At 42.2% G+C, this 17,535-nt stretch overlaps 1 protein-coding gene across 2 annotated transcripts; it reads right to left on the bottom strand.

The window, feature by feature from the left end:
- Nucleotides 1–290: 290 nt before the first annotated feature.
- Nucleotides 291–10,772, bottom strand: atp6ap1b (ATPase H+ transporting accessory protein 1b). 2 transcript variants are annotated; one of them, XM_034173377.1, is made up of 10 exons: nt 10,600–10,772; nt 6,405–6,525; nt 5,799–5,873; nt 5,519–5,712; nt 4,207–4,244; nt 4,003–4,088; nt 3,366–3,592; nt 3,208–3,243; nt 1,286–1,523; nt 291–1,148 (listed from the first exon to the last, which is right to left on the bottom strand). In XM_034173377.1, the coding sequence occupies exons 1-10, from the start codon at nt 10,719–10,721 to the stop codon at nt 936–938; spliced, it is 1,350 nt and encodes a 449-aa protein (XP_034029268.1). In that variant the 5' UTR covers nt 10,722–10,772; the 3' UTR covers nt 291–935. The 2 variants fall into 2 exon arrangements, with proteins under 2 accessions (XP_034029268.1, XP_034029269.1); XM_034173378.1 differs by lacking the exons at nt 6,405–6,525; nt 10,600–10,772 and adding an exon at nt 9,040–9,279.
- Between the last annotated feature and the right edge of the window lie 6,763 nt (nt 10,773–17,535).

Below are 17,535 nucleotides of genomic sequence, written 5' to 3'. Positions count from 1 at the left end.
TAACTTTTTTTTTTTTTGCCTTTCCCATGTCAGATTTGTGCCAGCTGTTGATATGGTTCTACGTATTGTGACTGCAGTGAGAACGGGCATTAAAGACAGATCAGTGGTAAATGGACCGCATTTCTGTTGCACGTTTCCCATCTGATCCAAGTGCTCAAAGTGCATTACATGATGTTTCATATTAACGTGCAAAGCACTCAACTGCACACTGGGAGCAACATGAACCTTGCTCAAGGGCAGCTTCGTGATTTTCCTGTCTGCCCAGACGTTCCAACCGCCAGATCCTCAGATTTTTCCAAAATTACGTGAAAATGCCATATGTTTTGCATTTGATTTGGGAGAACTTCCACATGTGATAAGAGATGTAATTTAGTTCTGATTTGCAACTAATGTGATTGCTTTGAGGAGTCACAATGATGACCCATCCAGGGTGGTGGTGGGGGGGAGTCTGCTTCAGGTGACATTGCCTTACCAAATTCCAAAATAGCATTCCTTCAAAACAAACATGATGTGCAAAAACAAAATCATTGGTCTTTAAATTACAGCATTACCACGGAAGAAATGAGATGTGAAATACATCCATGTTTACAAAGAAGGCAATCTCTGGTGAGTGCAATTTAATAAAAAACTACTTTAGTTGGCAACAACATTTTAGCACATTCACTCAATGTATTCAAATATACAAAGTTTCATGAATTCTGGCATTGGCAAGTGAGGTGAGACTAAATGGAATCCATATTGCAGTTCAACAATATAAAAAAAAAGGCACAAGCAGGATGATTCAGAAAAGAAAAGAACAGACAAAAACAAATGAAAGGTCAATCTTGCTCATAAATATCCTCAAGACAAACACTCAAAACATTGCTGACAAGGAAGTTCTCCCAGGAGGCACTAAAGGACTGAAGAGTGTGTGTGTGTGTGTGTGTGTGTGTGTTTCACTCTGACTGAGGCACTGAAATTGACGGCCCTTTGGGGTCATCAAATCGGTCCATTGTGTTCAGGTGCATGAGCATATGCATCCCATATGCAAAAATTAACAGCATGAGCAGTACGGTCACCAGGCCCATCCAAATGGCTGGTGTGAAGAACCCTGCACAGTCACTGGCATACGAGAAATCAGTTCCATTTGCCAAACCGAAGCCCTGAATCTGGATCAGGAGAATAGAAAATGACAAGAAAACATAACTAATTAAATGGAAAATAAGTCAAATGGACACCATCCCCTTAGTAAATACTCTACTCCACCCGCTGAGGCAGTAACTGAATGCACTGTACGTGACAGTACCTGGAAGTCGACAAAATTGAGCTTCCACATGGATGAGTTTCCAGTGGTGGTGTTTGGCACTAGAAGAGCATCCTCAAAGCTGGTGACAGACTGGCAGTGGAAAGAATACTCTGAAGGTGCGTAGATGCCCCGTGACCCAATGAATGATGCAACTTCCCCATTAAACTCCAACTCCACAGAGTCCAGAGTGAACCAGTTTCGTGCAGACACTGGATAGAACTGCACACTCATGCTGAAACTGGAGTCAAGAAAACAACATTAACTGAAGTTTTTAAAAGAACTGCACATCTCTCTACTAATATAAGCAACGGGATGGTCATCACTGGCGGTGTCCTATAACAGATGAAACTCAAGTTCTTGAAATGGAGCAATATCTCCATCTGGTTGACATTTACCAGTAATGCAATACAACAGAGTTTCGCTAAGAGTTCTAGTGTTTAATAATAAAAGCCATAACTGACTATTTCTGTTCTTGATACTCTTATTTAATCTTGTAACAATGGTAATGTGTATTTCAATGGATCAATGAAAATGCACAAATAACCACCGATGGAAGAGTCACAACACAATGTACAGGAAGTTAGAGTAACTTGTGTGTTGTTTTTTTAACAACCAATCAACCAGTGATGAGGAGGCTCAATTTCCCATAATGCCTTTTGGCATCAAGTTTTAATGTTCAAACTTAACTTTCAGAATTAGTGCATTACTTTAAAACTAAAAGACAGAGTTAACATTAATATCAATAAACCGTCCGTAATTAGTTTGGTTTTTAAATCAAAGCACAAGTCAAACCTGCTTTTCTGTTTTTGCCTTTTGCCCACATCTGGTGGACTGTATGCTGTGAATGTAAATGACTCTTCCTTACAGCAGTAGGCAGGACGCACAAAGACAGAAGTCTGACTCATTGTTTGTGATCACCTTTGATTCTACTCAGAAGCATTGGCGGTGCTTGATGTCAAAACTGGCTTGTCAGTAGCTGACAGTGTACCGAAATCAATACTAAAAGATAGTGGTTATTGGTTAGCTGTAGCTTCTGCTAGATTTTCGATTAGTTTATCATTAAAAAAGTTAACTTTTCAGTTAGCGGATTTCGAAGATAACTTTTTGGTTAGCTATGCCCACCAATGAATATTGGCTTACTCAGAACAAGGTAAACTCAGAAAGCACTAGTGTGTTTTTAACTAGTCCCAAAGCTACAAAGTGTTAGGATAAAGTCTGGACAAACAATAAAAATACAAATCAAACATTATCAGGTTAAGCCATGCCACAAAATATATCCTGGGGTATAAAAATAGCTGAAACTGGTTTATATGTTTGTGTATATTCTGGGGAAGGAAATGGAACTAGACCAGCCTTAATAGTACTACCGAGTATACCCAGGGTATAAAACAGGCTAGCCCATTTTAACCATGGGTGTATACTGAGATATAATCTGGAATATTGTTTAGGCTGTTATTTGTGCCAGATTTCGCAATCATGGTCTGAAAGTGGGTCTGTACTGAGTTTACCTGAACTCATCCTATTACCTTGGGCTGGCACAATGGCACAGGGTAATTTAAACTACTGTACTGTATTGTATGAACAATAGTACAACCCAAAATCATAAAATGTTGGGCTGTATGGGGTCGAGGGAGCAGTGATTCTTAGATTTATTTCGACTTCATTTACTGACAATTCTTAGAGTTCCAACTATAACAGGACTAATCAATAGGAAAGTCTAAAATGAATTGTCAACTCTATCCTATCTTCTTTACAAATTAAATCTAGTCCTTTTATATTTCAAATTGTACTGAACAGAACCAACTAATGCTCTGTGGAAAGTTGTTCTCCAGGGGAATACTGCTAGAGAATAAAGATTGTAGTTCTATTGGAACTAAGATAACATTTCAAACCACAAACATATCCTGTATTTAGGGACTTACCTTAGAGTAATCCCTGATGGATAAGCGAGGACAAGACTACAAAAGAAAAGAATACATTTAAAATGATCTTTAAAGTTTTAATAATAGCGCTCGCTTGGCAACAAGTATAACATCATGAACATGTGCTGGGCATTTTAAAGGAAAATAAACCAACTCACTGAGAATGACTGCCGTTACACTGGGATCCTGACAAAGAAGGTACTTGTGTGGCAACGTCAGTCCAGTTTGTAGTCTGATGAAGGCTGACATAGAGATTCTCAGCCCAAAGCATTATGCAAGGACTTCCTGTACTGTTATACATGATGGGTGATTTAACATTTGCTCCAACTGTCTGGAGCAAGGACCGACCCACGCCGTGATTAGAAACCAATGCCTCTGAGATCATCTGCAAAAACAAGGAATCACAGTGGGTGTTAAGTTCTTTCTTCCCTCTTGATTATATGTTTAAACTTTGGATGATGTAAAATTACAGTTCAAAACAATTTATAAAAATAAAGCAAGATGGGATAGGGGAGGTGATGGTCTAGTGGTTAAGATGTTGGGCTTGAGTCCAGAAGATCATGGGTTCAAATCCCCGCCTGACTGGAAAATCACAAAGGGCCCTTGGGCAAGGCCTTTAATCCCCTATTGCTCCTGGTGTGTAGTGAGCACCTTGTATGGCAGCACCCTGACATCGGGGTGAATGTGAGGCATAATTGTAAAACGCTTTGAGCATCTGATGCAGATGGAAAAGCACAATATAAATGCAGTCCATTTACGGGTCTGTTTTTATGTTTGCCAGTCAGTATATCTTACTCGTGATGGCTGGCGTCCAGTGTATATGGCCGTGTAGGGGGCATTTTTGGCTTTCACAGCACTCAGAACTTCACCAATAATCTTATCTGTTGAAAAGCAAATACATTTCTATTAATATGTGCAAATGTGAAAAATTTGCAGTTTATATTTGTACATTCAAATTGTGAATTTCATAGGATAAATCTGTTGAAAGTGTAAACTTACCATTGTTTTGCAGGGTTGCTTTGCATGACTTGTGCAAGCTTTAGAGAAATTTAAAAAGCAAAGTTTTCATCATTTCTAAAACAAAAACTGAGTACATTCATCAATGACTGATTTTTCATTTTCAAACCCAAAACAAAATAGCTGATTATGTTTAAAAGAAAGATCCTACAATAAGTGGCATTACTGGGAATTATGAAATGCTAAGATTTTTGGATTTCTAATACTCAGCTCAGCTATGTAGCCATCTCCAGGTTTGCTTTGTTGCTTTTCCAGAAACAACAAATAATTGTCAACAGACATGTAGTAGGGAGAGTTCCCATGGGATTAAAAAAAAAAGCTTTTAAACCTACCACGCCTGGTTCTCAAGTGGTGTTCTCTCTCTCTCTCTCTCTCTAAATATTTAGGAGTACCTTAGTATACACTAGTAGAGTTCCACCTTAGAGTTGGAATGTATAATAGAAGATATACCTTACTGAATTTTCATGTAGCTCACTTACCTGGAAAAAAAATAGAACAGTGATTAAGAAAAGCAAAAGATTTTCTTGTTTTAGAAGCAATGCACTGAATAAAACAACATGTTATAGGAACAGCACATTTTCTTTGAATAATCTTATAAAAAATAATAATTTAATCAAATCGTGGCATCAAATATGGATCCCAAATAACACAGTAGGAAATGCAACTTCTGATGGCATTTTCTTTGATTTTTCTGAGTCAGTTATCAGATATTCTGGGTTTTCACGGTGATGCAGATGAAGTGTTTATTCAAGGACACAGACAGATAGTGTGGGAATTGAACTCACGTCTACATTTTGATAGCCCAACCCCTTATCCCACTGAGCTTTTCCTCTATGATTTGATAGAACCCAATACTTAGTAGCCAGTGTATTTGTGTACCTGCCATTGTCGCGACTGTAACATACTGCTGAAACTCACAGACTGACCTTTTGTGGATGACAAGTGCATTTTTGACCATAATTGGCATTCTTGTTATTAAGTTTGTTACAAATTTATTTTTTAGTAGCTTTTAGTGTTTTGGCCCTCTTTCTGTTTTAGATTTCATATAATGGAAATTTCATTTGTTTTTATTCAAAACTTGCACAGCACTTTGTGAACATTTGTGATTTTAAAATGGATTTAATAAATAAATATTACTCAACTTACTGTGTTTATTTTTCATCCTTTCTTACCAGCTATTTTGCAGGTGAAAACAGGCTTAATTATATTAACATGTATATGTTAATTAACACATACATGTTAATTAACATAATTAACATGTATATATCTGCATAAGAGAAGAAAAAAGTCTCACTTTGTGCAGTATGGAAGTTTTACGAGCAGGAGGTTGTTGCCAGATGAACTGATGCTGAGATGTGATGGAGCATCTGTATCTACAAGCAGAGGAGAGACAGCGAGCTTTTCCTGCAGCCACGTGGAGACAGCAGCGGGGCTTGACCACTCCACCGCAGGAAGAATCACCGACGAGGAAGAAGCTTCCAGTGCAGCCTGGAATGCACATCAGTCTTACTGTTCTGAAAAACTCATCGTTTAAGAACGTAGATGTTACAGCCTCACATTACAGTCATCCATACCTCAACGTTTTGAAAGGCACTATCTGTCTTATCTCCGAACACTCCACCAAAGACTGTGAAGTCATCTTTGCTGAGCTGAAACCACAACACAAAAAATAAGTACTTCATAAAAAAAAATCCAGCCAAATCATTAAACCCACAGAAATCACAGAGATGACTGAATCCATGCAAAGTGCAATGCAAAAAAAAATAAAAAATCACTCAGTTATCAGTTTAACAAATAGTTACATATGATGTCACAGCCAGGGCCATAAAGTTTCAACAGGGAACAGTGGATGGATTACAGAACTACAAAAACGGGAAGGAACTGCGGAGCCACACCAGAACGAGAGTATCACAGCATCACGAGACCACCCTGCAACTCATTACTACTTATCCATTTACTCAACCACACCAGGTTCACATTAAACTAGTACTAACTGAATTTTATTTTATTTTTAAATGCAAAAAGCACAAGTGCATCAGCTGCAAAAAGTATGTCAAGGTCTTCTTAAAAAAAAAAAAATCCACCTTTCATATTTCTGTGCAATTTACTTCCCTCTGTTCAAACAACCATTTGCATGTTTGTTACAGCACAGTCACTTTTCAGAGGTCTCAGGGACTGACCTTATCCTGCAGAAACAGCAGCACAGTGTGGGAGCCTGAGCCGAAGGCAGAAGTGAGGTAGGAGGTCAACTTGTCACCAGATGTGATGTGACCAGCTGCAGGTGAGGCCAGCGGTGGTAAGCTATGAATGGAATAAATAAATCCATAAATAAAACAGCATATCTTTGAATGGAGCTGGTCTGAGATTTAAAAAAAACTGTCAAAAAGCACATCTACTGAAGCTTTAGGGCAAAACTAATGTTCATACTCACAGACTCCACATCTGGAGATGTTCATAGTTCACATTAATAAGCATGTCACACTGTGCAGAATATGATTTATCTATTATATTCTGCATCTCTACACAGATACTCCCCTGCAAGTAGCAAAATTTCAGCTGGAAATGGCTCAAGCTCACAACCATACGTGAATGGAACTCACAAATGCTGACACTGCACCTGTATATTTAATTTATCATGTTTATAACGCTCACGCAAAATAAGTGAAATAACTACCTCACTTTTCTTGCAGCACATTAAGCTCAAACGTTTTTCAGTATTTAAAGGATACCTTTCTTGGCTGTTTTTTACTTCATTGTAAATATTTGTGAATGGCCTGAACAGGACAACTGCTAAATTTTATTGTAGTTTGTGTAATGATAATAAAAGTATTTCATTCTATATATTAGCAAATTTCCATACAGCTACTCTTTGTTTGAGACACACCTACTGAGCCACCCGATGTTCTGTGCAACATGCCCACATGCTCAGTGGGAGACAGAGGCTGTGTGTCCCAATTCAGGGGCTCCATCCTTTAAGCATCCTCAGCTGTCTCAGTTGGAATCCAGCTGACTAATGCAGCCTTCTTTCCTCCAAAAACAAAGGCTACAACAGTTGTATGGTTCATGGCCCAAACAACCCCATGAGTTATTATGTGACCCCTCCCCCCCTTAAAAAAATATTTTTACATCATTATCAATCTTGAGCTATTCATTGGGGCAACTTGGTCATTACATGGAGCACCCTGGTAGTTGAGAGTGGTGACTGTTTTACAGGCGGGTGAGTTGGGTAGTGGGGACGATATGACAGACCCATTAAAGGTGTACAGCCTCTGAGTTTTTCAAGATTTAGGTCATAAAAAGAATTTTCTTTGGTACTAATATAATTTATTAGCCTTTAAATAGGGGATTCATATTGACATTGCCAATCAGAGCAAAATTAACGTTGTCCTGAAAAAATGAATAAATAGTTCCCTGAAGTGAGAAAATTCAAACGAACAGACAGTCTTGAACTACATTTGTTCGTGACATGTACAGTCTGTGATATTGAGCGACCATAGCAAAGTCATAGATCACGTGGAGGCTTCCCCTGATTTGCGCAAGGAATGCTGGGACACACAAGGTGGCAGCCAATCAGAGCAGAGAGGCATGATGATGTGAACTGGCTCCTCCCTATAACAAAACAAACCAAGATGGTGGAAAACATGCCGAAACAGCTTATTTCACTATAACTCTAATATGTTTCTCATATATTTTGCTAATGTTAGCGAGAAATAAAGACTTCTAAATCTAAAAACGCTGCTTTTGAAACCAGATGTCACCTCTGAAGTGATTTACAAGACATCTTACGGATGTTAGCATGCAATCCCTTGTACGTGAATTGTGTAAGGTCAAAGGTTATTTCAGCCAATTTCAAAACATGCTTACATGTACTTCCGCCTGTAGAAGGCATTAAAAATTAAAATATATGTTATAGAATTCCCCCCAGGTAAATATGAGCTCTTCAAAAAATTAGCTGTAATTTTGCAACATGTTACAAAAATAAACAGACAATGTTTGGATATTAGTAGAAACTAAATTTTAATAGTTTTTTTTTTTTTTTGAAAGGCTGTACAGCTTTAAGAACCTTGCTCACATGCATGTGAGTTGTTATAATATAAAAGTGGATATTCTTCCATGATTGGAAGATTACTTACTTTGGCTATTTGTCCGGGGTCACGGGTTCAAATCCCCGCCTGACTGGAAAATCACTAAGGGCCCTTGGGCAAGGCCTTTAATCCCCTCTTGCTCCCGGTGTGTAGTGAGCGCCTTGTATGGCAGCCCTGACATCGGGGTGAATGTGAGGCATTACTGTAAAGCGCTTTGAGTGTCTGATGGAGATGGAAAAACGCTATATAAATGCAGTCCATTTACCATTTGTCCGGAACATGCTGTGACGGGAGCATGAGAGAGTGATGCAGGGCAGTCTGAGGGGTTAGAGCTAGAAACGCCAAAATAAAAAAATAGTTTCAATTTTCAATTTATTTTCATTTATATAGCGCCAAATCACAATGGAGTTGCCTCAAGGCACTTCACACAGGTAAGGTTGAACCTTACCAACCCCCAGAGCAACAGTGGTATGGAAAAACTCCAAGTGTATCCAGTATCCAAGTGTTATCTTTCATGTAAAAGTCTCTGGAAGATTCAGCTGAAACCTTGGTTGCATCAGCTGAACAAAGTATGTCAGGGTCTTTTTAAAAAACAAAAACAAACAAACAAAAAAACAAACAAAAAACACCCCCACCTATCATATTCTGTGTAATTTACTTCCCTCTGTTCAAACAACCATTTGCATGTTTGTTACAGCAGAGTCATTTTTCAGAGGTGTCAGGGACTGACCTTATCCTGCAGAAACAGCAGCACAGTGTAGGAGCCTGAGCCAAAGGCAGAAGTGAGGTAGGAGGTCAACTTGTCACCAAGTGTGATGTGTGTGACACCAAGTGTCACTAAAATATTAACAACCCAGTGACCCGCTAAAGTTGGGTCACGTGATGATGTCATGGTGCTCGACCAATCACAGCGTGTTTCAGACAAATAGCCAAAGTAAGTCCTCTTCCGGTTACGGAAGAATATCCACTGCCTTATGTTAGCTTCATTCTGTCCTTTATATTAGTCCCAATCAAGGTCTGGAAACAAACTATTTCTCAGATTAAATTATTCGTTACGGTGAGGTTACAGGCCTGATTTCTCACAAAGCTCATGCAGGAGTTTCGCCCAGTGAGGACCATGAACAAAGGAAGTAAACAGCTTTTTTTTTTTTTTTTATAAAAGGCACCAGTAGGTGGTACAAAGGCAGCTCCTAACTTATTGGCTTTCTGTTGGCAGAGGGGGAAGTACTGCCCCATGCCTAAAGCCTGTGCGTAGACAGCAATTAGTGAAACCTGTCTCTCTCTGTGTGTGCTTGGCTTTAAACTAGCTACAACCAGTTTACATGCACGTTTAAGCAGACAACGATAACTCATAACAAGTACGATCATTTAAGTAGAGTAAATACTTGATACCTAAGCAAAATAGAAAATAAACCCACAGATACAGACTGGCGGCTTGTCCAGGGTTTACCGCACCTTGTGCTCTATGACTGCTGGGATAGGCTCCAGCCCCCCCTTCACCCCCGACCTTTAACTGGGCTAAGCGGTTGAACATGAGTGAGTGAGTGATATATCTAAGATTACTGCACACTAACAACATAATGTGCTTCTCTCACATTTACATCAGACTATTAGCCATCCTTATGGATGGATGCAAATCGAGAACTGGTTCCACAGTTTTCAATTCATTAAAGCTGTAGGTCCCACACATTTTTTAATTCCTCTTATCAATGCTGCCATTTTTTCAGACAACTCGTAGTTGCAAAAACTCACGATGCCAACTCTGCATCTCGCAACAATGAAAATGGCACATTTGATGCTGAAGATTTGTATAGATTTTATATCTACAGAAAACTCATCAATAACAAGTCATACTGATGCATCAATATCAATAAAATCTCACTTCTCATCCCGAGCTGCCATCATGCTGCCCACAAATAAGAGCTGGAGTCCATTTACTGTATTTATGTCACTGCAAATTAAATGTTTGTCTTTTGGACAGTTTTGAAGACAAACACAACATCTGGCAACGTCTGACTGAGTTCAGGGAAACTCTGATGGACTTTCTTCCTCATTTTACAACCCAAAGATTATTCAAAGGAAAACTAGTCACATTAACAAACGAGTAAGAACAATAATTATTTACAAGCACAATCGTGAGGTTCAAGTCATGAGCACAATATCCGTGACATTATTTTTTGAATAACAGCAGCTTATAAAAGCTACTTAGCTAAAGTTTTAGCAGCTGGCTAATGTCGATCGATGCAGTAATTTATGCGCTTAGAAATAAACAATAAAAACGCCATATTACCTGCCGGTAGACCATATTAGAAATGGCACTTGAGAAGTGGCGCTCCCCGTAGCGAAAAAAACAAATAAAACCGCAATAAAAGCCATAAATAGCTGTTGACTTGAATATCCGGATCCTGCCATCTTGTACAGCGCAGTCACGTGACGCGAACCAGCTGACAGTCATGTGCTCTTCTTTCTGCACTTCCTGTTTCTGACTCGACGCACCGTCGATCTGTGCTCAACGCGACAGAACTGGAGAAAGGTTTGTCTTCTTCTGCCAGTCTGGTTAAAAATGACAGCTGCTGGTGTGTTGAGGTGTTACTGCAAAATACTGTAGTAAAAAGACACGTGATGCTCTTATAATATGCATCTGTTAGGTTACAGTGCTGTACAACGTGCAATTATTAATGCAGCTTTTTTATATATATGTATATATTGTGGAAAATGTGTATATTTGCAGACATTAACATTAAAATGAATTTCCAACTGTTTAAACTGATGATAAGAATTAGAAGGTGCACACCTCTCTGACATGGATCTATGAATATAATGCAATGTTTCTCAAACTTTTTCTAAGGATTACTTAACCATTATAAAATAAATAAATAAATAAAAATCCTGACCACCTAACTCCCAGAGTGACCAAGTTGTTAATGCGCTTGGTTTCAGTTCAGAAGGTTCCAGGTTCAAATCCCACCCCTGCCACATTTCTCCATGTAATGTGGAGTTGCGTCAGGAAGGGCATCCGGCGTAAAACTCGTGCCAATTCAACATGCAGATCCACCTTGGATTTGCTGTGGTGACCCCACGAGGGCAAAACAAGGGAGCTGCTGAAGGGACTTACTTTTACTATATGAATTGAGTTAATAATGATAATAATACATCCATCCATCCATTTTCTTCCGCTTTATCCGGAGTCGGGTCGCGGGGGCAGCAGCTCAAGCAAAGCCGCCCAGACTTCCCGATCCACACACACCTCCCCCAGCTCGTCCAGGGGAACCCCAAGGCGTTCCCAAGCCAGCCGAGAGAAATAATCCTTCCAGCGTGTCTTGGGTCTTCCCTGGGGCCTCCTCCCAATGGGACGTGCCCGGAACACCTCTCCAGCGAGGCGTCCAGGGGGCATCCGGAAAAGATGCCCGAGCCACCTCAACTGACTCCTTTCAACGTGGAGGAGCAGCGGCTCGACTCCAAGCTCCTCCCGAGTGACCGAGCTCCTCACCCTATCTCTAAGAGAGCGCCCAGCCACCCTGCGGAGGAAACTCATCTCGGCCGCTTGTACCCGCGATCTCGTTCTTTCGGTCATGAGCCAAATCTCATGACCGTAGGTGAGGATCGGAACGTAGATCGATCGGTAAATCGAGAGCTTTGCCCCCCTACTCAGCTCTCTCTTCACCACGACGGCCCGACACAGCGACCGCATCACTGCAGACGCTGCACTGATCCGTCTATCGATCTTACGCTCCATCCTTCCCTCACTCGTGAACAAGACCCCGAGATACTTAAACTCCTCCACTTGAGGCAAGGACACTTCACCTACCTGAAAAGGGCAAAGCACCTTTTTCCGGTTGAGAACCATGGCCTCGGATTTGGAGGTGCTGATTTTCATCCCGGACGCCTCACACTCGGCTGCAAAACGCCCCAGTGCACGCTGAAGGTCCTGATTTGACGAAGCCAACAGAACCACATCGTCCGCAAACAGCAGAGACGAGATTCTGTGGTTCCCAAACCAGACCCCCTCTACACCCTGGCTGCGCCTAGAAATTCTGTCCATACAAATAATGAACAGAACTGGTGACAAAGGGCAGCCGTGGTGGAGGCCAACGTGCACTGGAAACAGGTTTGACTTACTACCGGCAATGTGAACCAAGCTCCTGCTGCGGTCGTACAGGGACCGGATAGCCCTTAGCAAAGGACCCCGGACCCCGTACTGCCGGAGCACTCCCCACAGGGTGCCCCGAGGGACACGGTCAAACGCCTTCTCCAGATCCACAAAACACATGTGGACTGGTTGGGCGAACTCCCATGAACCCTCGAGCACCCGATGGAGCGTGTAGAGCTGGTCCAGTGTGCTGCGACCAGGACGAAAACCATACTGCTCCTCCTGAATCTGAGGTTTGACCATCGGTCGAATTCTCCTCTCCAGTACTCTGGAATAGACCTTACCGGGGAGGCTGAGGAGTGTGATCCCCCTATAGTTGGAACACACCCTCCGGTCCCCCTTCTTAAACAGAGGGACCACCACCCCGGTCTGCCAATCCAGAGGCACTGTCCCCGATCGCCACGCGATGTTGCAGAGGCGTGTCAGCCAAGACAGTCCCACAACATTCAGAGACTTAAGGTACTCAAGACGGACTTCATCCACCCCAGGAGCCTTGCCACAGAGGAGCTTTCTAACCACCTCGGTGACTTCTGCCTGGGTAATGGATGAGTCCGCCTCTGGGTCCCCAGTCTCCTCTTCGGAAGACGTGACGATGGGATTGAGGAGATCCTCGAAGTACTCCTTCCACCGCCCAACAACATCCCCAGTCAGGGTCAACAGCTCCCCACCCGCACCGTAAACAGTGCCGGTGGAGAGCTGCTTCCGCCTCCTGAGGCGTCGGATTGTTCATCAGAATCTCTTCGAGGCCGACCGATAGTCCTCCTCCATAGCCTCCCCGAACTCCTCCCAGACCCGAGTTTTTGCCTCTGCAACCGCACGGGCTGCAGCTCGCTTGGCCTGCCGGTACCTGTCAGCTGCCTCTGGGGTCCCACCTACCAACAAAGATAAGTAGGACTCCTTCTTCAGCTTGACGGCATCCCTTACTTCCGGTGTCCACTACCAGGTTCGGGGATTGCCGCCACGACAGGCACCAGAGACCTTGCGACCACAGCTACGAGCGGCCGCATCAACAATGGAGGTGGAGAACATGGTCCACTCGGACTCCATGTCTCCAACCTCTCCCGGGATCTGGGAGAAGCTCTCCCGGGGGTGGGAGTTGAAGACCTCCCTGAGAGAGGGTTCCGTCAGTTGTTCCCAGCAGACCCTCACAATACGTTTGGGCCTGCCAGGTCTGACCGGCTTCCTTCCCTCCCGGCGTATCCAACTCACCACCAGGTGGTGATCGGTCGACAGCTCTGCCCCTCTCTTTACTCGAGTGTCCGAGACACGTGGCCGAAGGTCAGATGATACGACTACAAAGTCGATCATCGACCTCCGGCTCAGGGTGTCCTGGTGCCACGTGCACTTATGGACACCCTTGTGCTCGAACATGGTGTTCGTGATGGACAAACTGTGACTAGCACAGAAGTCCAACAACTGAACACCACTCGGGTTCAGATCGGGGAGGCCGTGCTTCCCGATCACCCCCCTCCAGGTCTCACTGTTGCCGCCCACGTGGGCGTTGAAATCCCCCAGGAGAACAATGGAGTCCCCAGTCAGAGCGCTATCTAGTACCCCTCCCAGGGACTCCAGGAAGGTCGGGTACTCTGCACAGCCGCTCGGCCAATAGGCCGAGACAACAGTGAGAGACCTGTCCCCGACCCGAAGGCGTAGGGACACGACCCTCTCGTTCACCGGAGTGAACTCCAACACATGGCGACTGAGCTGGGGAGCAATAAGCAATGCAACCCCAGCTCTCCGCCTCTCCCCGTGGGCAACGCCAGAAAAATGAAGCGTCCAGCCCCTCTCCAGGAGTTGGGTACTAGAGCCCATGCTGTGCGTGGAGGTGAGCCCGACTATCTCTAGTCGGTATCTCTCAACCTCCCGCACAAGCTCAGGCTCCTTGCCCCCCAGCGAGGTGACATTCCACGTCCCAACAGCCAGGGGCTGTGAGCATGGACCGGGCCACCCGCCCTCAAGTGCCACCCAATCCTCTCTGCACCCAACCCCCATGGCCCCCTCTGCAGGTGGTGAAGCCACAGGAGGGCGGGCCCACGTCGCTCCTTCGGGCTGAGCCCGGCCGGGCCCCATGGGCTTGGCCCGACCACCAGGCGCTCGCGTGCGAGCCCCAACCCCAGGCCTGGCTCCAGGGTGGGACCCCGGCTCCGCCATACCGGGCGACGTCTCGGTCCTTGATCTTTCACTGGTCATGGAGGTAATATATATGTATATATATTATATTATTATTATATGTCACATTAATAATAATACATATATTCTTCTATTCATTAGACTTTGGAGTTGTTTTTAAGCATTTTGGGAAACACTTTTCAGTTAGAATATACATATTTAAAATGTGATATTTTACCAATATACTGCTGCTATAAGTCTGCTATAGAGGTTTTTTTGCAGTGAGGTGGTGGCCAAGTTGGTGTGCTTGGTTTCAGTGCAGAAGGTTCCCAGTTCAAACACCACCCCTGCCACATTCCTCCATGTAATGTGGAGTTGCATCAGGAAAGACATTCGGCATAAAACTTGTGCCAATTCAATATGCAGATCCACCTGCGGATCTCCTGAGTGAAAACAAAGGAGCAGCCGAAGGGACTTACTATCACAGGATAATGACCAACTCCACCAAGGAGTACACAAAAAGACTGGTTAATGGTGGTAATGTGGCAAAGCGCATTCAGTTAGCCCCATATGGGTTCTGTTGTGGTGACAGGAAGAGGCTGGGAAAAAAAATACTTAAAGGTTTCCGATCATTATTAAAATTAATATTATATTTCCTAACTAAAATAAATTTAGAATTTTTCACAATGATATTCTGTCTCAAAACAAAGAAAAGCATTAAAGAATATATTGTAGATGATTTCCAAAAGTTGTGCTGAGGGAGCTTGAAATTGTCCCAAAGTATCCTGAAGTAATTACACAGGAAGAATAAGGCATATTCTGTTTAATGAACTGCAGAAGTCTCATTATCTCTAATTGCTTCCACCAACAACAGAGGAAGGTGGAGGTTGAGCAATTTTACACATGTCTGAAGGCAAAAAGCGTGAAAAAAAACAACAAAAAAACAACACAACAAAAACAATGCAATCGAAAGGATTCAGGGAAATTTTGTGGAGAGATGGTCTTTGGATCCACGTCAAGGCAGATCTGAATCAAAGTATTTTAAATCTTTCTTCATTTTATCCCTTTGTATTTCACAAAATGCTCTTCTCTCAGAGATGTCTCAGTGAAATACATTTTTTGCAGGTACTTTCGAGTTCAAAATGAAATAATTCAAATAAATTTTGGAAAGCTGTATGTGTAAAATACCATTTTGTTGATAAAATTTGAAATATGCCCATCAGAATTTTTCTGAACTTTGTACCATTGTGCGCCTTTTAAAAAATAAGAGACCAAAAAACGGGCAATGATTTACATTCATCGACGATAATCTGTTATTTAACCTCACTAAAGGTATGAAAGCGCCACAGGGGGCTGCTGGGTAAGTTCAAAGGTCAAGTCATACAAACCACGCATTCCCAGGATCACAAAAACAAAGCAAATGCACAAAAAAAACCCCACATAAAATAAAATCCCAATCACGGTCATCATCTTTATCAAAAGCAGTAAATATTAATAGTCACGGTTTATCTCTGTGTTTTATTTAGAAACTCACAGGAACGGCTCAGCCGCGTTGTCAATACACAAACCAAAACGAACGTCCAGAAACTAAATAAGAAATAAAATCCCAAACACGGTCATCATCTTGAACAACAGAATGAATAATCACAGTTTATCGCTGTATTATATTTATAAAAAATGAATACAACTAACAGATTACCGGTATTGTGTTCCCAAACACAAAACAAATGCACAAAAAATAAATAAATAAAAATACTGACTTTTGAACTGTTTACATACAGTTTTTGTCCAGAGTGTAACTGATTTTACGCCGCTGTGTTGCTTCAAAAACGGCATATTCTTACCAGCGTCAGCAGTTCGTTTGTATGCATTGACCTGTGAACTGGAAGTGTTAGCTAGCTCTGCCCGCATGCGCACTGATAAACTCAAAACTGGCTTATTGCTCTGTCAGAAAAATGCAGTAGAGTAGTGATTGTCCTGTACAATGAAAAAAACTTTTACAACGCAAAAGAATTACTGTGTGTAATATATTCCCGTATCTTGGTTGTCTTTTTGTGGGTGTCTTGTGAGTACTTTAAAACTAGTGCAGCTCCCCATAGACACCTTTACGGTGTCAATTCTCACGCGTAATCACGTTCTCACTGGGGAGGCAGAGATTTCATTGTCAGTGTAAATAAGCATTTGTGGCAACTTGTTTGCAACATTGAGTCGTTATGGAGGTGATTTCAACCAAAATATGTATTTAGGTGTTTAACTAAAATAATCGTGAGTCTTTAGTGTGGAAAAAAAAAGCTTTTGTTAGGGTTGTGTGTCTTGAACCGGTTCTTTTCAGGTATCCTTAAGAAATGATTCAATCCATCAACATCAGTAGCCTTTTTGCTTAACGATTCCCTTATCGGTTCTTCAGAGTGGCCGTTGTTTTGGGGGGTGTTTGTCAAGAAAATGATCATTTCTCTACATTGATTACAGACGCTGCAGCGGGTCTGTATAATCAACCATTTCTGCAGCGCAGCTTTGCTTTGAACCATGAACCAATGAAGCAGTGCTTCGATCTTCAATCTGCCGCTTCATTGGTTCTTTGTTTTATTTCACTTTATCTTAATTTTTCCCCCCTAAAACCCTAAAGAGCATATGTCTGAGTAATATTTACCTTTTTTTTATGTTAAACCAACCTGTTATGGTCTTCTGAAACAGTTGATAGATATATTTTATAACTTAAAATGGGACCAATGCTAAAGCATTAGCATGTCTATGGCATTTTCCATGTTAAAGTTAGCATTAAGCTTAGCACTGGTACCACAGTCTCTTATACAAAGAGACTGGTAGTGTGTTTTTGAAAACATGGCTGTGATTGGTCCATCTGATATGTCAGCCGCTATTGGCTATCACACCACGCTGTGATTGGCTGTGGCGTAACCACCGAAAATGTGAAAAACAAACCGAAAGACATGAAAAGTGAGACAAACT

This window comes from Thalassophryne amazonica, chromosome 6 (assembly GCF_902500255.1).
Source record: "Thalassophryne amazonica chromosome 6, fThaAma1.1, whole genome shotgun sequence".
NCBI classification, from domain to species: Eukaryota; Metazoa; Chordata; class Actinopteri; order Batrachoidiformes; family Batrachoididae; genus Thalassophryne; species Thalassophryne amazonica.
Note: the sequence above shows the minus strand (reverse complement) of the source record. Positions and strands in the feature narration are given on the sequence as shown.